This window comes from Colobus angolensis, unplaced genomic scaffold (assembly GCF_000951035.1).
Source record: "Colobus angolensis palliatus isolate OR3802 unplaced genomic scaffold, Cang.pa_1.0 Scaffold134, whole genome shotgun sequence".
Classification (NCBI taxonomy): domain Eukaryota; kingdom Metazoa; phylum Chordata; class Mammalia; order Primates; family Cercopithecidae; genus Colobus; species Colobus angolensis.
This window is the reverse complement of record NW_012114422.1, coordinates 3,696,915-3,713,421: the sequence shown is the minus strand read 5'-3', so window position 1 is coordinate 3,713,421 and position 16,507 is coordinate 3,696,915. Positions and strand designations below refer to the sequence as shown.

At 41.5% G+C, this 16,507-nt stretch overlaps 1 protein-coding gene across 1 annotated transcript in view; it reads left to right on the top strand.

Annotated features, from left to right (window-relative positions):
* Nucleotides 1-268: 268 nt before the first annotated feature.
* The window catches only part of ACOT12 (acyl-CoA thioesterase 12), a 67,604-nt gene continuing 51,365 nt past the window's right edge, over nt 269-16,507 (top strand). The window contains exons 1-2 of the mRNA XM_011934350.1: nt 269-442; nt 9,218-9,287. Of these exons, the coding sequence (XP_011789740.1) occupies nt 316-442; nt 9,218-9,287 (197 nt within the window). The 5' untranslated portion in view covers nt 269-315. The remainder of the gene's footprint in view (nt 443-9,217; nt 9,288-16,507) is intronic.

Sequence of the window (16,507 nt, the reverse complement as noted above, 5' to 3'; positions counted from 1 at the left end):
TTTATGTCAAAAGATGTTCCTCGCGCTCCGGCCCTAGGGGAGCCGCCTTCCAGACCTGTCTACCCGGGAGCCTCCACCCCGCGCACTTCCCGGACTTCTCCCGAGACCCAAGAGCGCTGACTTTTCCCCACTCGCGATAGCCCTGGGGGTGACACTGAGGGCCCCCTCACTTGCAGCCCCCACCTCCCTGCGGCCGGAGGGTCAGAGGTTCGCGGCCCGGGCAGGCAGCGCCAGTGCCCTTTGGAGCTGGGCGGGGCGGGCAGAGCGGGCACGGCCGGGCGTCGGGGCCACAGGCATTGCACTCTAGCCCTGGCCATGGAGCGGCCGGCATCAGGCGAGGTGTTCATGAGCCAGGCCATCCAGCCGGCGCACGCCACTGCCCGCGGTGAGCTGAGCGCTGGGCAGCTGCTCAAGTGGATCGACACTACCGCCTGCCTGGCGGGTAGGCGGGCGCCGGGGCTGCGGGAGCGGCGGCGGCTGGGGGTGGCGGGGAGGAGGAAGGCGCGGAAGGTACTTGCGGACAGCTGAGCCCTGAGCAGCCAGGGGTAGGGGTGTTGCGACAGTTAGCCCGCACTGGGCGTGGCCGAGACCAACGGTTCCCAAATGTGTGGCTCTCAGGACTCCTTCATTCCATTAAATAAGTGGCGAGCCTAGAGAGCTTTTGCGGGGTTTTTTGTTTGTTTTTTTGTTGTTGTTTTTGAGACAAGGTCTCACTCTTGCCCAGGCTGGAGTGCGGTGGTGCCATCAGAGCTCGCTGCAGCCTCAACGTCCTGAGCTAAAGCGATCCTCCCACCTCAGCCTCCAGAGTAGCTGGGACCACAGACACACGCTACCAGGCCCAGCTAATTTGGGGGTTTTTGTTTTGTTTTGCTTTTGTAGAGATGGGGGTCTCACTATGTTGCCCAGGCTGGTCTCAGACTCCTGGACTCAAGTGATCCCGAAGTGTTGGGATTACAGGTGTGAGCCACTGCACCCAGCCAGCTTTTATGTAGGCTATTTATGTCACATTTACTATAACAGAAATTTTAAAATTTTTAATTATTTTTAAAAAAGAAATGGACTACATGTTGACATAACATTTTTAATTAAAGAAATAACTATTTTCCACAAGAACAAAAGTGTAGCTACAGGAGTGGTGATAGGTTACATCCTGGCCAGTCTCTCTAAAGTCTGGCTAACAGAGGATTGCTGACTTCTCATACCTGCTTGTCATTCACCGTGCTGCTACCACACCCTTATGTAGTCTCTGGAAAACTCCACTGTGTTCTTGTTAGAGAATGACAGTAAAAATAGCAAAACCATTTATTAAGGACTGAATTATGCCCCCCATGCCACCCACCGAAATTTATACATTGAAGTCCTAACCCCTGGTGTGGCTCTATTTGGAGTGAAGAATTAAGGCTAATGAGGTCGTAAGAGTGGAATTCTGGTCCCATAAATTAATGTCCTTATAAGAAGAGACACTGGAGAGCTTCATCTCTCTGCCATGTGAGGCCACAGCAGGAAGACAGCCATCCACAGGCCAGGAAGAGAGCCCTCGCTAGGACCTACACGGGCAAGCATCTCGATCTGGAACCGCCCTGCCTCCACAACTGTGAGAAATCATGACTTGTTTAAGCCTTTTTTTTTTTTTTTTAACAGGATTTGAGATTAGTTATATTAAGGTAACAATGGAAACATGAATACAAAATTAATCCACACGTAGGAAAAAGAAACAATACAGAAACCACTGAGGTTGCTAATAATAATGATGCCTATTTCCAAGGCAACTGAATACATTATGAGACCACTGAAGTGACTTTTAGTTACCTTGTTTAGTGCCTCTGTCTTGTGATGGAGACACAGTGGCCCACCTGCAGTTGTCATCATTTCTATGACCTGACATCTTTCAAAACCATGGAAAGATTCAACTGACAATCAATTACTCTATACTTTAATAGTTACATTACTATTAGTAGTATAATATTAATCACTGATAATATTAATATTACTAATATTAAGAAAACCTGTGTGATAAAGTTGGTTTGGGCAATATGAATAATGCCTGTGTTAATCACTCTGTGGTGACCCGAGGCACCACATAAGTAGAGGACATTATTTAGCCAAGGTGTAACTGAATCTGTATAGTAATACAAAACTGATTTCTCTGGGATTTTCTCAGAGTTTTTTATAGGCCAGGATTATCTTTTTAGCCACATTACTGCAATCCCAGTCATGGCCCCAAGGCATTGCTATGACCCCTAGGCACTGCTGGATTCCAAAATGTCTTCTCAATATTTAAAGAAAGATGAAATATTCTCACTATCCTCACTTCTGTCTGTGGCCCCATTATTTTTCCAGTTCCTTAAGTCTTTTTTTTTTGAGACGGAGTTTCACTCTTGTTGCCCAGGCTGGAGTGCAATGGCACGATCTCGGCTCACCACAACCTTCGCCTCCCAGGATCAAGCAATTCTCCTGCCTTAGCCTCCCTAGTAGCTGGGATTATAGGCATGTGCCACCACGCCCAGCTAATTTTGTATTTTTAGTGGAGAAGAGGTTTCTCCATGTTGGTCAGGCTGGTCTTGAACTCCCAACCTCAGGTGATCCGCCCGCCTCAGCCTCCCAAAGTGCTGGGATTACAGGCGTGAGTCACCGCGCCCGGCCAGTTCCTTAAGTCTAAAGGCTTGAAGCCATCTGAGTAATCCTCTATCTCACACGTCCGTGTATTGTTTTGGAACATCTTACACACACAGTTTTCTATTTGTGAATCTAGTGGCACCCAACTCCTCTAGTTGAGCAAGTCAAAAGTCTAGGAGTCATCCTTGATATCTCTCTCTCCACCTTACTTTTCCCTTCACATACTCTATGCATGGAGCAAGTCCTATCAATGTTACCCCCTAAAGGAATCTCTGAAATCCAAGCACTATGCTGCACCCCCAATGCGACCATCTAGTCCAAGCTCTCATCATCTTTCATGCAGACTTCAGCAGTGATTTCCAAACCAGTCTCCATTCATTCTGGTCTCCTCTCCACACTGCTTCTAAAGTAACCTTTGAAGATGCTAATCTGATCATGTCATATGTTTTGTTCATTTTTCCCTTTCTTTTCTTCACCAAGGGCTTTAAGGATTTTTCTAATATGTTCAAGTGCTTCCTATTAAAAAATCTCCCACAGATAATAATTATAAACTCTGGGCAAAACACTAAATAAAAGAGACTTAAAGCAGGTGAAAAGTGAACAAAAGTAGGCTTAGAACACTTGAAAGTTAACACATGAAAGAACAAAATGGTGTTGGCTTTTTCTGTGTTTGTTTTTTAAATGACTTGAAGCCTGAAAGAAAATGCCAGTCTGCTCCCAGCTATGGTTCTGATGGTAAACCCATAGGCTTGCTGGTTTGAAGAGTTCAAAGACAGGGTTTGGGAAAAGTACAGCTACTGAAATACAACAGGGAAAGTTCCAGAAAGGAAAGAGCCAGAGAGAGCGAGCCCTAAAATCTAACTATCATCTTTGTCCAGATATCTAGCAAATCTTGAATCATGTATACTAGGACGTACTCCAGACCTCCTGGTTGAGGCCAAAAGAACTGAAAATAGTTGTGTCCATCTCTAGGTAGACAGATTTTGGTTTCAGTTTGGTCAGGTTAACTGCTTGCTTTAAAAAACAAAACCAACACTTTTCTGAGAAACACAGTTTCTACAATGGATCACTCACAATGGCTAGGATATTATTCAAAATTACTTGACATACAAAGGGAAACATGATTGATTCTTAAGAGAAAAGACAATCAATGGAGATTCATCCCTAGATGACCCTGATGCTGGAATTAAGCTTCAAGGATTTTAAAGCAACTAGTATAACTGGGCTCAAGAATATAATGAAAAATATGATAATAAAGATTGCTGTAATCCCAGCACTTTGGGAGGCTGAGGCGGGTGGATCACTTGAGGTCAGGAGTTTGAGACCAGCCTGGTCAACATGATGAAACCCTGTCTCTACTAAAAACACAAAACTTAGCCACGTGTGGTGGCAGGCACCTGTAATCCCAGCTACTCGGGAGGCTGAGGCAGGAGAATCACTTGAATCTGGGAGGTGGAGATTGCAGTGAGCCGAGATTGTACCACTGCACTCCAGCCAGTGCAAAAGAGTGAGACTCCATCTCAAAAGAAAAAAAAAAAAAAAAAAAAAAAACATTGAAAAGGCAGTACCTTTTTGCAGAGTAATAGAAACTATTTTTTGAAAGCCAAATGGTAATTCCAGAACTGAAAAATATAGTGTCTGAAATAACAAACTCAGTGGCTAGGTTTAACAGCAGAATGGACATGACTGAGAAAAGAGTTAGTAAATGCAAAAATACATCACTAGAAATTATCCAATCTAAGAACAGAAAAAAATGAATTTTAAAAATAAACAAAGTGTGGCCAGGCACAATGGTTCATGCCTGTAATCCTAGCACTTTGGGAGGCTCAGGTAGGAGGATGGTTTGAACCCAGAAACTCAAGACCAGCCTGGGCAACATAGGGAGATCCTGTCTCCACCACAAAATAAAAAGTAAAAAATGTTAAAATTAGCCAGGCATGACACCATGTACCTGTAGTCCCAGCTACTCAGGAGGCTGAGGTGGGAGGATGACTTGAGCCTGGGAGGTCGAGGCTGCAGTGAGCCATGATTCCACCACTTTATTCCAGCCTGGGCAACAGAGCAAGACCCTGTCTCAAAAAAAAAAAAAAAAAAGACATAAATAAAATAAAGTATCAGAGATTTGTGGAAAAATAAAATGTAAACGTAATTAGAGTTCCAAATATGGTGAAAGACATACAATTACAGATTCAAGGTCATAGAACATCAAGAAAAACTAATGCAGGCTGGACACAGTAGCTCACACCTGTAATCCCAGCACTTTGGGAGGTCGAGGCAGGCAAATCACCTGAGGTCAGAAGTTCAAGACCGGCCTGGCCAATGTGGTGAAACCCCATCTCTACTAAAAATACAAAAATTAGTTGGGCATGGTGGCACACGCCTGTAATCCCAGCTACTCAGGAGGCTGAGGCAGGAGAATCGGTTGAACCCAGGAGGCAGAGGTTACAGTGAGCCAAGATTGTGCCACCACACTCCAGCCTGGATGACAGAGCGAGACTCTGTCTCCAATTTAAAGAAGAAAGAAAGAAAAGAAAAGAAAAGAAAGGAAGGGAGGGAGGGAGGGAGGGAAAGAGAAAGAGAAAGAGAAAGAGAAAAAGAAAGAAAGAAAAACAAATACAAAGAATACATCCAGGCATATCATAGTCAAAATGATTAAGAGAAAATCTTGAATGCAGCCAGACTGAAACACCATATATAAGAGAACAATAATTAGAATTACCACTGACCTCATCAGAAACAGTGGAGACCAGAAGGCAGTGCAACAATATATTGAAGAAGAATAATTACAAAAACTTTCAACCAAGAGCTTCAAGGCACTGTGCATAGCCTATCCTCAGCCTTCACTCCAGCCTTATCTCACCCACTCTCCCTCCTACTCTCTGCATGGTAGTCATCAGGACCTTTGTAATTACTGTTCCCTCTGCTCAGCAGGCCCTCCCCTCTGCTGCCCTCAAGCCTTCCTGGACACCCCACCTAGTGTATTATCTCAGTTACTGACTCTCATAAAATCCCTGTTTTCTTCAGAGCGCTTAGTCCATTTTGTCCTTATATATTTGTATTAGTCCATTTTCATGCTGCTGATAAAGACATACCTGAGACTGGGTAATTTACAAAGAAAAAGAGATTTAATGGACTCGCAGTTCCACGTGGGTGGGGAACCCTCACAATCATGGCGGAAGGCGAAAGGCACTCATTACATGGTGGCGGCAGGAGAGAAAATGAGAACCAAGCAGAAGGGGTTTCCCCTTATAAAACCATCACATCTCATGAGGCTTATTCACTATCATGAAAATAGCACAGGAAAGATCCGCCCCCATGATTCAATTATCTCCCACCAGTTCCTTCCCACAACATGTGGGAATTATGGGAACTACAATTCAAGATGAGGTTTGGGTGGGGACTCAGCCAAACCATATCAATATCCATTTAATTAACCTCTGGCTCATCCACTAGACTCCATGAGAGCAGGGATGCTGGCTGTTTCCCATTGCCAGCACCTTACACAGAGGCTGCCTTGCATAACACAGGTGCTCAATCAATATCTGCTGAAGGAAGGAAGGAATGAAGGAAGGTTACCACTATTTTTATCAGTCATCATTTCATACTTACTTTACAATCTCTTAGTTCTCCCAGGAAATCAGAAACAGCTTTAGGGTTTTCCACTTCTGCTGGTACACTGTACGAAGGGCAATCAAAAATCAAGAACCAGAACAAGCCACTCCTGTGAGTTCATGTCATCTAATTGACACTTGTTTAAAAACACAGCACTCATGTAATGACACATGAAGCCAGGACCCTATGGTGTTCCCCATATTTTTTTTTTCTTTTAGTTTAATGACCCTCGAAAATCAATAGCATAAATCATGATTATTGAGCTCCTGAAACCCATATTGAGTCACGTACTTCTCTGGTACTGTTCTCTGGCTTGTCTAACCTCTTTCCTGAAAGTTCCTATTGCTTTTATAGTCAAAATCACTATTTAGGACAATGCATTTAATCTTTCTAAATCTAAATTTTCTTATTTATAAAAGGGAGCTAATAATAGTACCAACTTCATGTAATTAACATGCTTAAATGACTAGTCCAGTGCCTGATCAATAATAAATGCTTAATAAAAAGTAACTGTCATGATTTTATTACTTTTTGATCCCTTAAGAAACCTTGTGCTATATATACAGGATACCCAATATAAACAATAAAAGTTTAATTTTTTTTTTTTTTTTTACTGGTTACTGCATTTTAGTTATCATTTAAGTCATTCACAATTGATAACTCAGCTGGGCATGGTGGCTCACGCCTGTAATTCCAGTGCTTTGAGGGGTCAAGGCGGGAGCATCACTTGAGCCCAGGAGTTTGGGACCAGCTTGGGCCAAATCATGAGAACCTGTCTCTACAAAAAATATTTTAAACAATTTTTTAAAAGTTAGCTAGCTGTGGTGGCACGTGCCTATAGTCCTAGCTACTCAGGAGGCTGAGGCAAGATCACTTGAGCCCAGGAGTTTGAGGCTGGAGTGAGCTATGATCATGCCACTACACTCCAGCCTGGGTGATAGAGACCTCGTCTCTTAAAAAAAAAAAAAAAAAAGAAAAAATACTCAAGATACTCATGTTGGTCTATATTATAACACTTTATTACTAAGAATTAATAACCTCAACATCCCATTCCCTCATGTCAAGCAACTGGAATGAATGTTTATTAAGTATTCTTTAATCAATGATTTAAGCATGTATTTGCAAGGTTTCAGCAGTTCCCTGGAAAACTTAAGCTCTAAAAGGGTACTGACTATGGCTGGATCTCTAAGTGCCACGGAGTGGACTGCTTAAAAGATAGAGCTCATGCACTGGCTCACGCCTGTAATCCCAGCACTTTGGGAGGCTGAGGTGGGCAGATCACAAGGTCAGGAGATTGAGACCATCCTGGCTAATATGGTGAAACCCTGTCTCTACTAAAAATACAAAAAATTAGCTGGGCATGGTGGTGCACGCCTGTAGTCCCAGCTACTCGGGAGGCTGAGGCAGAAGAATCACTTGAACCCGGGAAGCGGAGGTTGCAGTGAGCCAAGATCGCACCATTGCACTCCAGCCTGGGTGACAGAGTGAGACTCTGTCTGGAAAAAAAATAATAATAACTCATTCAACTCAGTGTCTGGAAATCAGCAAGAACTTAACAAATGTTTGGTGCATTGAATTCAGTTGAGTCCACCTTGAGCCTTCCTACAGTCCAATTCTTCCATATTCCCTTCCTTTCCCTGAACTAGTTGGAAGGACGGTTCCTTCCAACTAGTAACGTTTGAATGTCCAATTTTCTGCAGAATTAGATCCTAGAAAGGAATGTGTTAAATATGTGCCCAGTGGAGTATCTCTCATGTCTTCTTACCTAGGACTATCAATTAATACATAGGTAGTTATAATGATCCAGTACACAAAGGAAGACAAATTCAGTACAATTTACTCTTTTTTCTTAATCATGTGGCACCAGGACTGAAGTCTCCAAAACTAAAATGAGGTCAAAAGTTCTTATAAAGCCAATATAATCTGTTTGGCCTTCAATTGACTGTTTCTCAAAATCAAATCTGGCAGAAGCACATGTCAAAATCTTTCCCACAGAGTATAAATTCTGGTTTTTTTTTATGTAAAGCAAATCCAGCAATCAAAAAAAAAAAAAATCTGAGCAAATTACGTGCAGACATAGAACATGGAAATAACCAAGCTTCTTCCTGAACTCTCCCACCCTACTCAATATTCCTCCTTCAAGGTAATTAATGTATACTGAATTTGGCATAAATTTGGTAATAATAAAATAAATATTGACCAAATATCTTCTGTGTGCCCATCTCTCTTTCTCTGATACCCAGAGAAGATCCTCTTTGATTTGGGATGACTTGGGGTTTCCCATACCACTCAGTGCTTACAGTGGTTAAATCATTCACACAGCCGGGCCAGTGGCTCACGCCTGTAATCCCAGCACTTTGGGAGGCCGAGGCGGGCAGATCACGAGGTCAGGAGATCAAGACCATCCTGGCTAACACAGTGAAACCACGTCTCTACTAAAAATCCAAAAAAAATTAGCCGGGCGTGGTGGCAGGTGCCTGTAGTCCCGGCTACTTGGGAAGCTGAGGCAGGAGAATGGTGTGAACCCGGGAGGCGGAGCTTGCAGTGAGCCGAGATAGCGCCGCTGCGCTCCAGCCTGGGCGACAGAGGGAGACTCCGTAAAAAAAAAAAAAAAAAAAAAAATAATTTAACCTGTGATGCCTTGATTTTAAAACAAGGATAGTACCTGCTAAAATATTTAAAGTCAGCACCAACTTACTAACATTGCTATTTCAATAGCTAGATTTGTGGGATATTGGTATTAAATTTCAAATACAAGATCATGTAAGTTAAAATTTAGGATGAAGTGCAGTAATTACCATACAGTAGAAACATAACAGAGCAGAGAAGCTTGTAGGAGCCAGTTGATCCACAAACTGTGGGCACAGTGGTGCTATAATGAATGAGGGATGGGTGACAGGTCAATGCACTTACATTTCATTTCTTTCCCTTATATTGAAATATTCTAATATCACCACTAAAGCAGCACATTTTTATGTATTTTTTGAAGCTGAGAAACATGCTGGAGTTTCCTGTGTTACAGCCTCAGTGGATGACATACAGTTTGAGGAGACAGCTAGGTAAGTGACATTGCTCCATCACTCCTTTCTCCTAGGTTTGTTGGTTCATCTGGGACATGTATTGGTGGCACCTAAGCTTATTCATTCAGAGGTAGTGATCTTGTTTCTTAATAAAATAAGTAACATGTGACCCAATTTAAATAAAAAAATAATCACAGAGCCTATTTATAAGAAACACTCCTAAGTGTAATTTCACAGTCTTAATTTTGTGGAGAAATAGTTCTCAGCCTTAGATGCATTGTGGCATAAGACATAACAGCCAAACAGACTTTCTGTAAGCTCCTTTTTTTAATTGTCTTACTCTGCTGCCCAGACTGGAGTGCAGTAGTGCGATCTCAGCTCACTGCAACCTCTTCCTCCTGGGCTCAAGTGATCCTCCTGTCTTAGCCTCCCAAGTAGCTGGGACTACAGGCAAGTGCCACCATGCCCACCTGGCTAATTTTTTTTTTTTTTTTTTTTGTAGAGACAGGGTTTCATCATCTTGTCCAGGCTGATCTCAAACTCCTGGGCTCAAGTGGTCCACCCATTGGCTTCCCAAAGTGCCGGGATTACAGGCGTGAGCCACCATGCCTGGCCACTATAAGCTAATTATTAATGTCCCCTTCCTGTACTAGAAGAATAACTAATGATAATAAGTATCTTTATGATGGTGAATTTCATCATTAGGTTGTTAGGTAAACACTAATTCATCTAAGTAGAGAGAGTAAATTATGAAAAACATTTTACGTGTGAAAGTTCTTAACCGTCTCTTATTGTAGAAAATTTCAAGATACACAAACATTTCAAACGTACGTATTTAGGTTGGTAATTGCGAAAACCGCGGTTACTTTTGCACCAACCTATAAAACGAGAGTGTATCCCGAGGACCCCTCACCCCCAGCTGTAGCAATTATCAACTCACAGACACTCTTGCTTTATCAATACCTCTCTATACTCCCCCATATGCCTGGATTGTTTTGAAGAAAATCCCAAGCATCATCTATCTACAGTCATGCATCACTTAATGATGGGATATGTTCTGAGAAATGCATCCCTAATGACTTCATCCTTGTATGAACATCATAGAGTGTACTTACACAACCTCAACAGTACAGCCTCTTACACACGTAGGGTATGTGGTGTAGCCTATTGTTCCTAGGCTACAAATCTGTGAGGCCTGTTACTGTACTGAAAATTGCAGGCAATTGTAATACCGTGGTGACTATTTGTGTGTCTAAACATGGCTAAACATTAAAAAGATACAGTAAAATACAGTATAAAAGATTAAAAAATGGTACATCTGGCCAGGCGCGGTGGCTCACGCCTGTAATTCCAGCACTTTGGGAGGCCAAGGTGGATGGATCACCTGAGGTCAGGAGTTTAAAACCAGCCTGGCCAACGTGAAACCCCATCTCTACTAAAAGTACAAAAATTAGCCAGGTGTGGTGGCGGGCGCCTTTAATCCCAGCTATTCAGGAGGCTGAGGCAGGAGAATAACTTGAACCCAGGAGGCAGAGGTTGCAGTGAGCCCAGATCACACCATTACACTCCAGCCTGTGTGACAAGAGCGAGACTCCGTCTCAAAAAAAAAAAAAAGGTACACCTGCATAGGACACTTAGAAGGCTGAAAGTTGCTCTGCATGAGTCAGTGAGTGAGTGCTGAGCAAATGTGAAGGCCCCAGACATTACTGTACACTACCATAGATTTATAAACACCACGCACTTAGGCTACACCAAATTTATTTTAAAAATTTTCTTTCTTTAATTATAAATTAGCTTTAGATTACTGTAATGATTTTACTTTATAAACTTAAAAAAATTGTTGATTCTTTTGTAATAATACTGAGCTTAAAACACAAGCCTTTTATAGAGCTGTACAAAAATATTTTTCTTTATGTCCTTACCTTATTCTATAAGCTATTTTCTATTTTTTAAATTTGTTATTAAAAACTGTGACACAAACACATACATTAGCTTAGGCCTACACAGGGTCGGGATCACCGATATCACTGTTCTGCTTCCACATCCTGTCTCACTAGAAGGTCTTATGGGATTTATTAAACCAGGATTCAGTATAGGTGATAGGTTTCTCAAGTGTCTTTTAACATAAAATTTTCCCTTCCTTCTTTTATCTTGCAATTTATTTTTTAAAGAAACCTGGTCATTTGTTTTATAGAATTTACACATTCTGTATTTGCTCACTGTAACCTTGATTAATGTGTTCTCTTGTCCTTTGTATTTCTTGTAATCTGACAGTTACATCTAAAAATTGACATGATGAAAGTTTGATTTTTTTTTTCTTTGAGATGGAGTCTTGCTCTGTCACCCAGGCTGGAGTGCAATGGCGCGATCTTGACTCACTGCAACCCGGGTTCAAGCGATTCTCCTGCCTCAGCCTCCCAAGTAGCTGGGACTACAGGCCCCTGCTACCATGCCCTGATAATGTTTGTATTTTTAGTAGAGACGGGGTTTTGCCATGTTGGCCAGGCTTAAACTCCTGACCTCAAGTGATCCACAGTGCTGGGATTACAGGCGCCTGCCACCACGCCCAGCTGATGAAGGTTTGATATTTTGGTAAAAATTTCTCATGTTAAGGCCATATAATATCTAATGATCATAGGCTACAACTATTCTGTCATTAGATATTGGTAACATGGTAATATGCTAATTCTACCATTTCTTCTTCATTTATTTTCTAAAATACTTCCCTAGAGGGAAATTCTCACTAATGACCTGAGTATCCTGAGGAAAAGTTTGTCCAGGAAAGGCTTGACTCTTTCCCTTTATTCATTAGGAACGTACAGATTTTCATGTACTTGATGTGTTACAATTCATCAGTGTTATTATTCTTTTTTTTTTTTTTTGAGACAGAGTTTCACTCTTGTCACCCAGACTGGAGTTCAATGGCACGATCTCGGCTCACTGCAACCTCTGCCTCCTAGGTTCAAGCAATTCTTATGCCTCAGCCTCCCGAAGTAGCTGGGATTACAGGTGCCCACCACCAGGCCCAGCTAATCTTTTTGTATTTTTAGTAAAGACTGGGTTTCACCATGTTGGCCAGGCTGGTGTCAAACTCCTGACCTCAGGTGATCTGCCTGCCTCGGCCTCGCAGAGTGTTGGGATGACAGGCGTGAACCACTGGGCCTGTGCAATGTTACTATTCTTACAGAAGCTCAGACTGCCGCGTCTTTGCGCAGTGGGAGCTTCTTCAGTTTCATCCCTAAGTCCCTTGAACAACAGCCCAAAGTTAAAGATGTTTCATAACTCCTTGGCCTTCTGCTATGAAATGTTTTAGTCTCATCTTTTACATTTCCCCCCCAACAAACTTAGAATCCATTACTTTTCCAAGGAGTCCTGATTCCTTGCAGCAGAAATGAGAAGCAGAGACCACAACCTGGGCAGGAAAGGTGCTCCTCACATCAAAATGGGCATTAGTTCTCAGCCTTCTCAGTGGACAGAATTAGAAAGTATGTATTTTTAAAGCATTTATATTAATAATCTGTAATAATTTAGGGTTATATGGTTTTACTTAATTTCTTTGATTTTATGTCTGTATTTCTGGTTTTTAATTTTTTTTATGCTGGATAACTTATTTGATTCAAATTAATATATATATACACATTAATTAGATTCAGAATAGCAGTACCAATATTATCACTAACAAATGAATAGAGAAAGCAGTTTAAGATATTTATGAAGTTTCTTTCTCAAACTAGATCTCATTTGGTACAGTCAAGTCACTGTATTTTGAAGTCACTTGAAATAATCCTTTTCCATGTGGTTAAGCTGCTGACTTCATACATTCTTAAGTTCATTTGTTTAATTTGCTTTTTTATTTTGTAGGAATGACTTTTATTTTCATTTAATTTTGTTTTATAGTTTAAAATATCTACAGGTACCAGAGTCCAATCTGGAAAATAGACCCATTTCACCCTGGGGAATCTGGCTTCTCCCTACCTTCTATCTAGGCCCCTCCTTCTCTCTCCATGTAACCATTTTATTTATTTTGTGGCTTATCTTTCTTTTTTTAATGTAAAGAAATATTTGTATGTATCCGTGTTACTTTAAAGATAAATTTCAACATACTATATATACTTTTCTCCACCTCATTTTTTTCACTTAAAATAAAAAGGAGGTGGAAAAAAGTATATATAGTGTATAAAGTATACGCTGTAAAAGTATATAGTATTTCTATCTAGAAAATCACTCCATACCAATATGTAGTCATATGCTGCATAGCAGCATTTTGGTCAGTGACAGCGGTCCCATAAGATTTTAATACTGGTCGTGTGTGGGAGCTCACACCGGTAATCCTTGCACTTTGGAAGGCTGAGGTGGGTGGATCATCTGAGGTCAGGAGTTTGAGACCAGCGTGGCCAGCGTGATGAAACCCCATCTCTACAAAAAATACAAAAAATTAGCTGGGCGTAATGGCACGCGCTTGTAATCCCAGCTACTCGGGAGGTTGAGGCGGGAGAATCACTTGAACCCAGGAGACGGAGGTCGCAGTGAGCCAAGATTGCACTACTGCACTCCAGCCTGGGCAACGAGAACAAAACTCCATCTCAAAAAAAAAAAAAAAAAGATTTTAATACTGCATTTTTACTGCATCTTTTCTACATTTAGCTATGTTTGGATACACGAATACTTACCATTGTTTACGGTTGCCGACAGTATTCAGCACAGTAACATCCTCTACAGGTTTGTACCCTGGGAGCAGTAGGCTAGACCATGTAGCCTAGGCGTGTAGGAGGCTGTACCATCTAGGTTAGTGCGGGTGCACTCGATGATGTTTCCACAACAACAGAATCACCTAATGAAGCATTTCTCAGAACACATCCCTGTCATTAAACTAGGCATAACTATAAATAGATATTCATCATTCCTTTTAATATCTACATAGTACTCCATTGTAGAAGCACACTACATTATTCAACTGGTCCTCCACTGATGAACATTTTGGTTATTTCCAGTCTTTTGCTATTACAAATAATATTCCAATTTGCAGTCTTGTGCAGATGTGTGTTTGTATTTTTGCCAGTATATTTGTAGGATAGATTTCTTTTTTAAGACAGAGTCTCGCTCTGTCACCCAGGCTGGAGTGCAATGGCGTGATCTTGGCTCACTGTAGCCTCTGCCTCCCAGGTTCAAGGGATTCTCCTGCCTCAGCCTCCCTAGTAGCTGAGACTACGGGCACGTGCCACCACACCCAGCTAATTTTTGAATTTTTAGTAGAGACGGGGCTTTGCCATGTTGGCCAGGCTGGTCTCGAACTCCTAACCTCAGGTGATCCACCTGCCTCACCCTCCCAAAGTGCTGGGATTACAGGCATGAGCCACCATGCCTGGCCTTTGTGGGATAGATTTCTAGAAATTGGATTGCTGAGTCAAAGGGTAAATGAATATGTCATTTTACTAGACATTGCCAAATTCCTCTCCATAGCAGTTGTTATGTAGGTTTTATCGGTGAAAACTTGTAAAATTGAGGGTTAATAAAACTGTGCCAGAAATTTAAATTTGTCCAGATTTCTAATATAGAAATCAATTGCTTATATAAATATGCATATGTATGTATTATTAAACTCTTTCTTTACCTCCAGTTTTTCTGCCAAAAAATGCTACAAATTATGACAGGTATGTGGAGTAACAATATATGCTCAAGGGCTTTAACCAGATGCGGTCACTCTTCTAGGTAAACCCAACTGGTTCATCTTATAGACTGTCTTTAATATATCTAGACCAGTTGCAGTGGCTCATGCTGTATCCCAGCACTTTGGGAGTCCAATGCAGGAAGATCGTTTGAGCCCAGGAATTTAAGGCTCCACTGAACCATAATTAAACCACTGCACTCCAGCCTGGATGAGAGAGTGAGATATTGTATCTGAACAAGCCTCTCTACTATGATTAAAATAGTGTGAATTGCAATTATTTACCAGAAGCCTGAATAGGGTAATGTTTCCAAGGCTGTGGAGCCAGATAAGACCAGGGTTTGAACTCTGATCCTGCCAGTTGCTATGTCACTTTCTAAGGCCATTTCCTGATGGAAATGAAATGGGAATGATAATGCCCACCTCATGGGATTACTGCTTAGTGAATGGCATGTTGTTAGATTATGATACAAAGCATTTAGCATGGTGCTTGATTTTTATTATTATTATTATACTTTAAATTCTGGGGTACATGTGCAGAACGTGCAGGTTTTTTACATAGGTATACATGTGCCATGGTGGTTTGCTGCACCCATCAACCCGTCATCTACATTAGGTATTTCTCCTAATACTATCCCTCCCCTAGCCCCCCACCCCTTGACAGGCCCCAGTGTGTGATGTTCTCCTCCCTTTGTCCATGTGTTCTCTTTGTTCAACTCCTACTTACGAATGAGAACATGCAGTGTTTGGTTTTCTGTTCTTGTGTTAATTTGCTGAGAATGATGGTTTCCAGCTTCATCCATTTCCCTGCAAAGGGCACAAACTCATCCTTTTTATGGCTGCCTAGTATTCCACGGTGTATGTGTGCCACATTTTCTTTATCCAGTCTATCACTGATGGACATTTGGGTTGCTTCCAAGTCTTTGCTATTGTGAACAGTGCTGCAATAAACATACGTGTGCATGTGTCTTTATAGTAGAATGATTTATAATCCTTTGGGTACATATCCAGTAATGGGATCGCTGGATCAAATGGTATTTCTAGTTCTAGATCCTTGAGGAATCGCCATGCTCTCTTCCACAATGGTTGAACTAATTTACACTCCCACCAACAATGTAAGTGTTCTTATTTCCCCACATACTCTCCAGCATCTGTTGTTTCCTGACTTTTTAATGTTTGTCACGTAACAGGCGTGAGATAGAATCTCATTGTGGTTTTGATTTGCATTTCTCTAATGACCAGTGGATGGTGAGCTTTTTTTCTTAAGTTTGTTGGCCGCATAAATATCTTCTTTTGAAAAGTGTCTGTTCATATCCTTTGCCCACTTTTTGATGGGGTTGTTTTTTCTTGTAAATTTAAGTTCTTTGTAGATTCTGGATATTAGCCCTTTGTCAGATGGATAGATTGCAGAAATTTTCTCCCATTCTGTAGGTTGCCTGTTCAGTCTGATGATAGTTTATTTTACTGGCAGAAGCTCTTTAGTTTAATTGAGCCCATTTGTCTATTTTGGCTTTTGTTGCCATTGCTTTTGGTGTTTTAGTCATGAAGTCTTTGCCTATGTCCTGAATGGTATTGCCTAGGTTTTTTTTTTTTT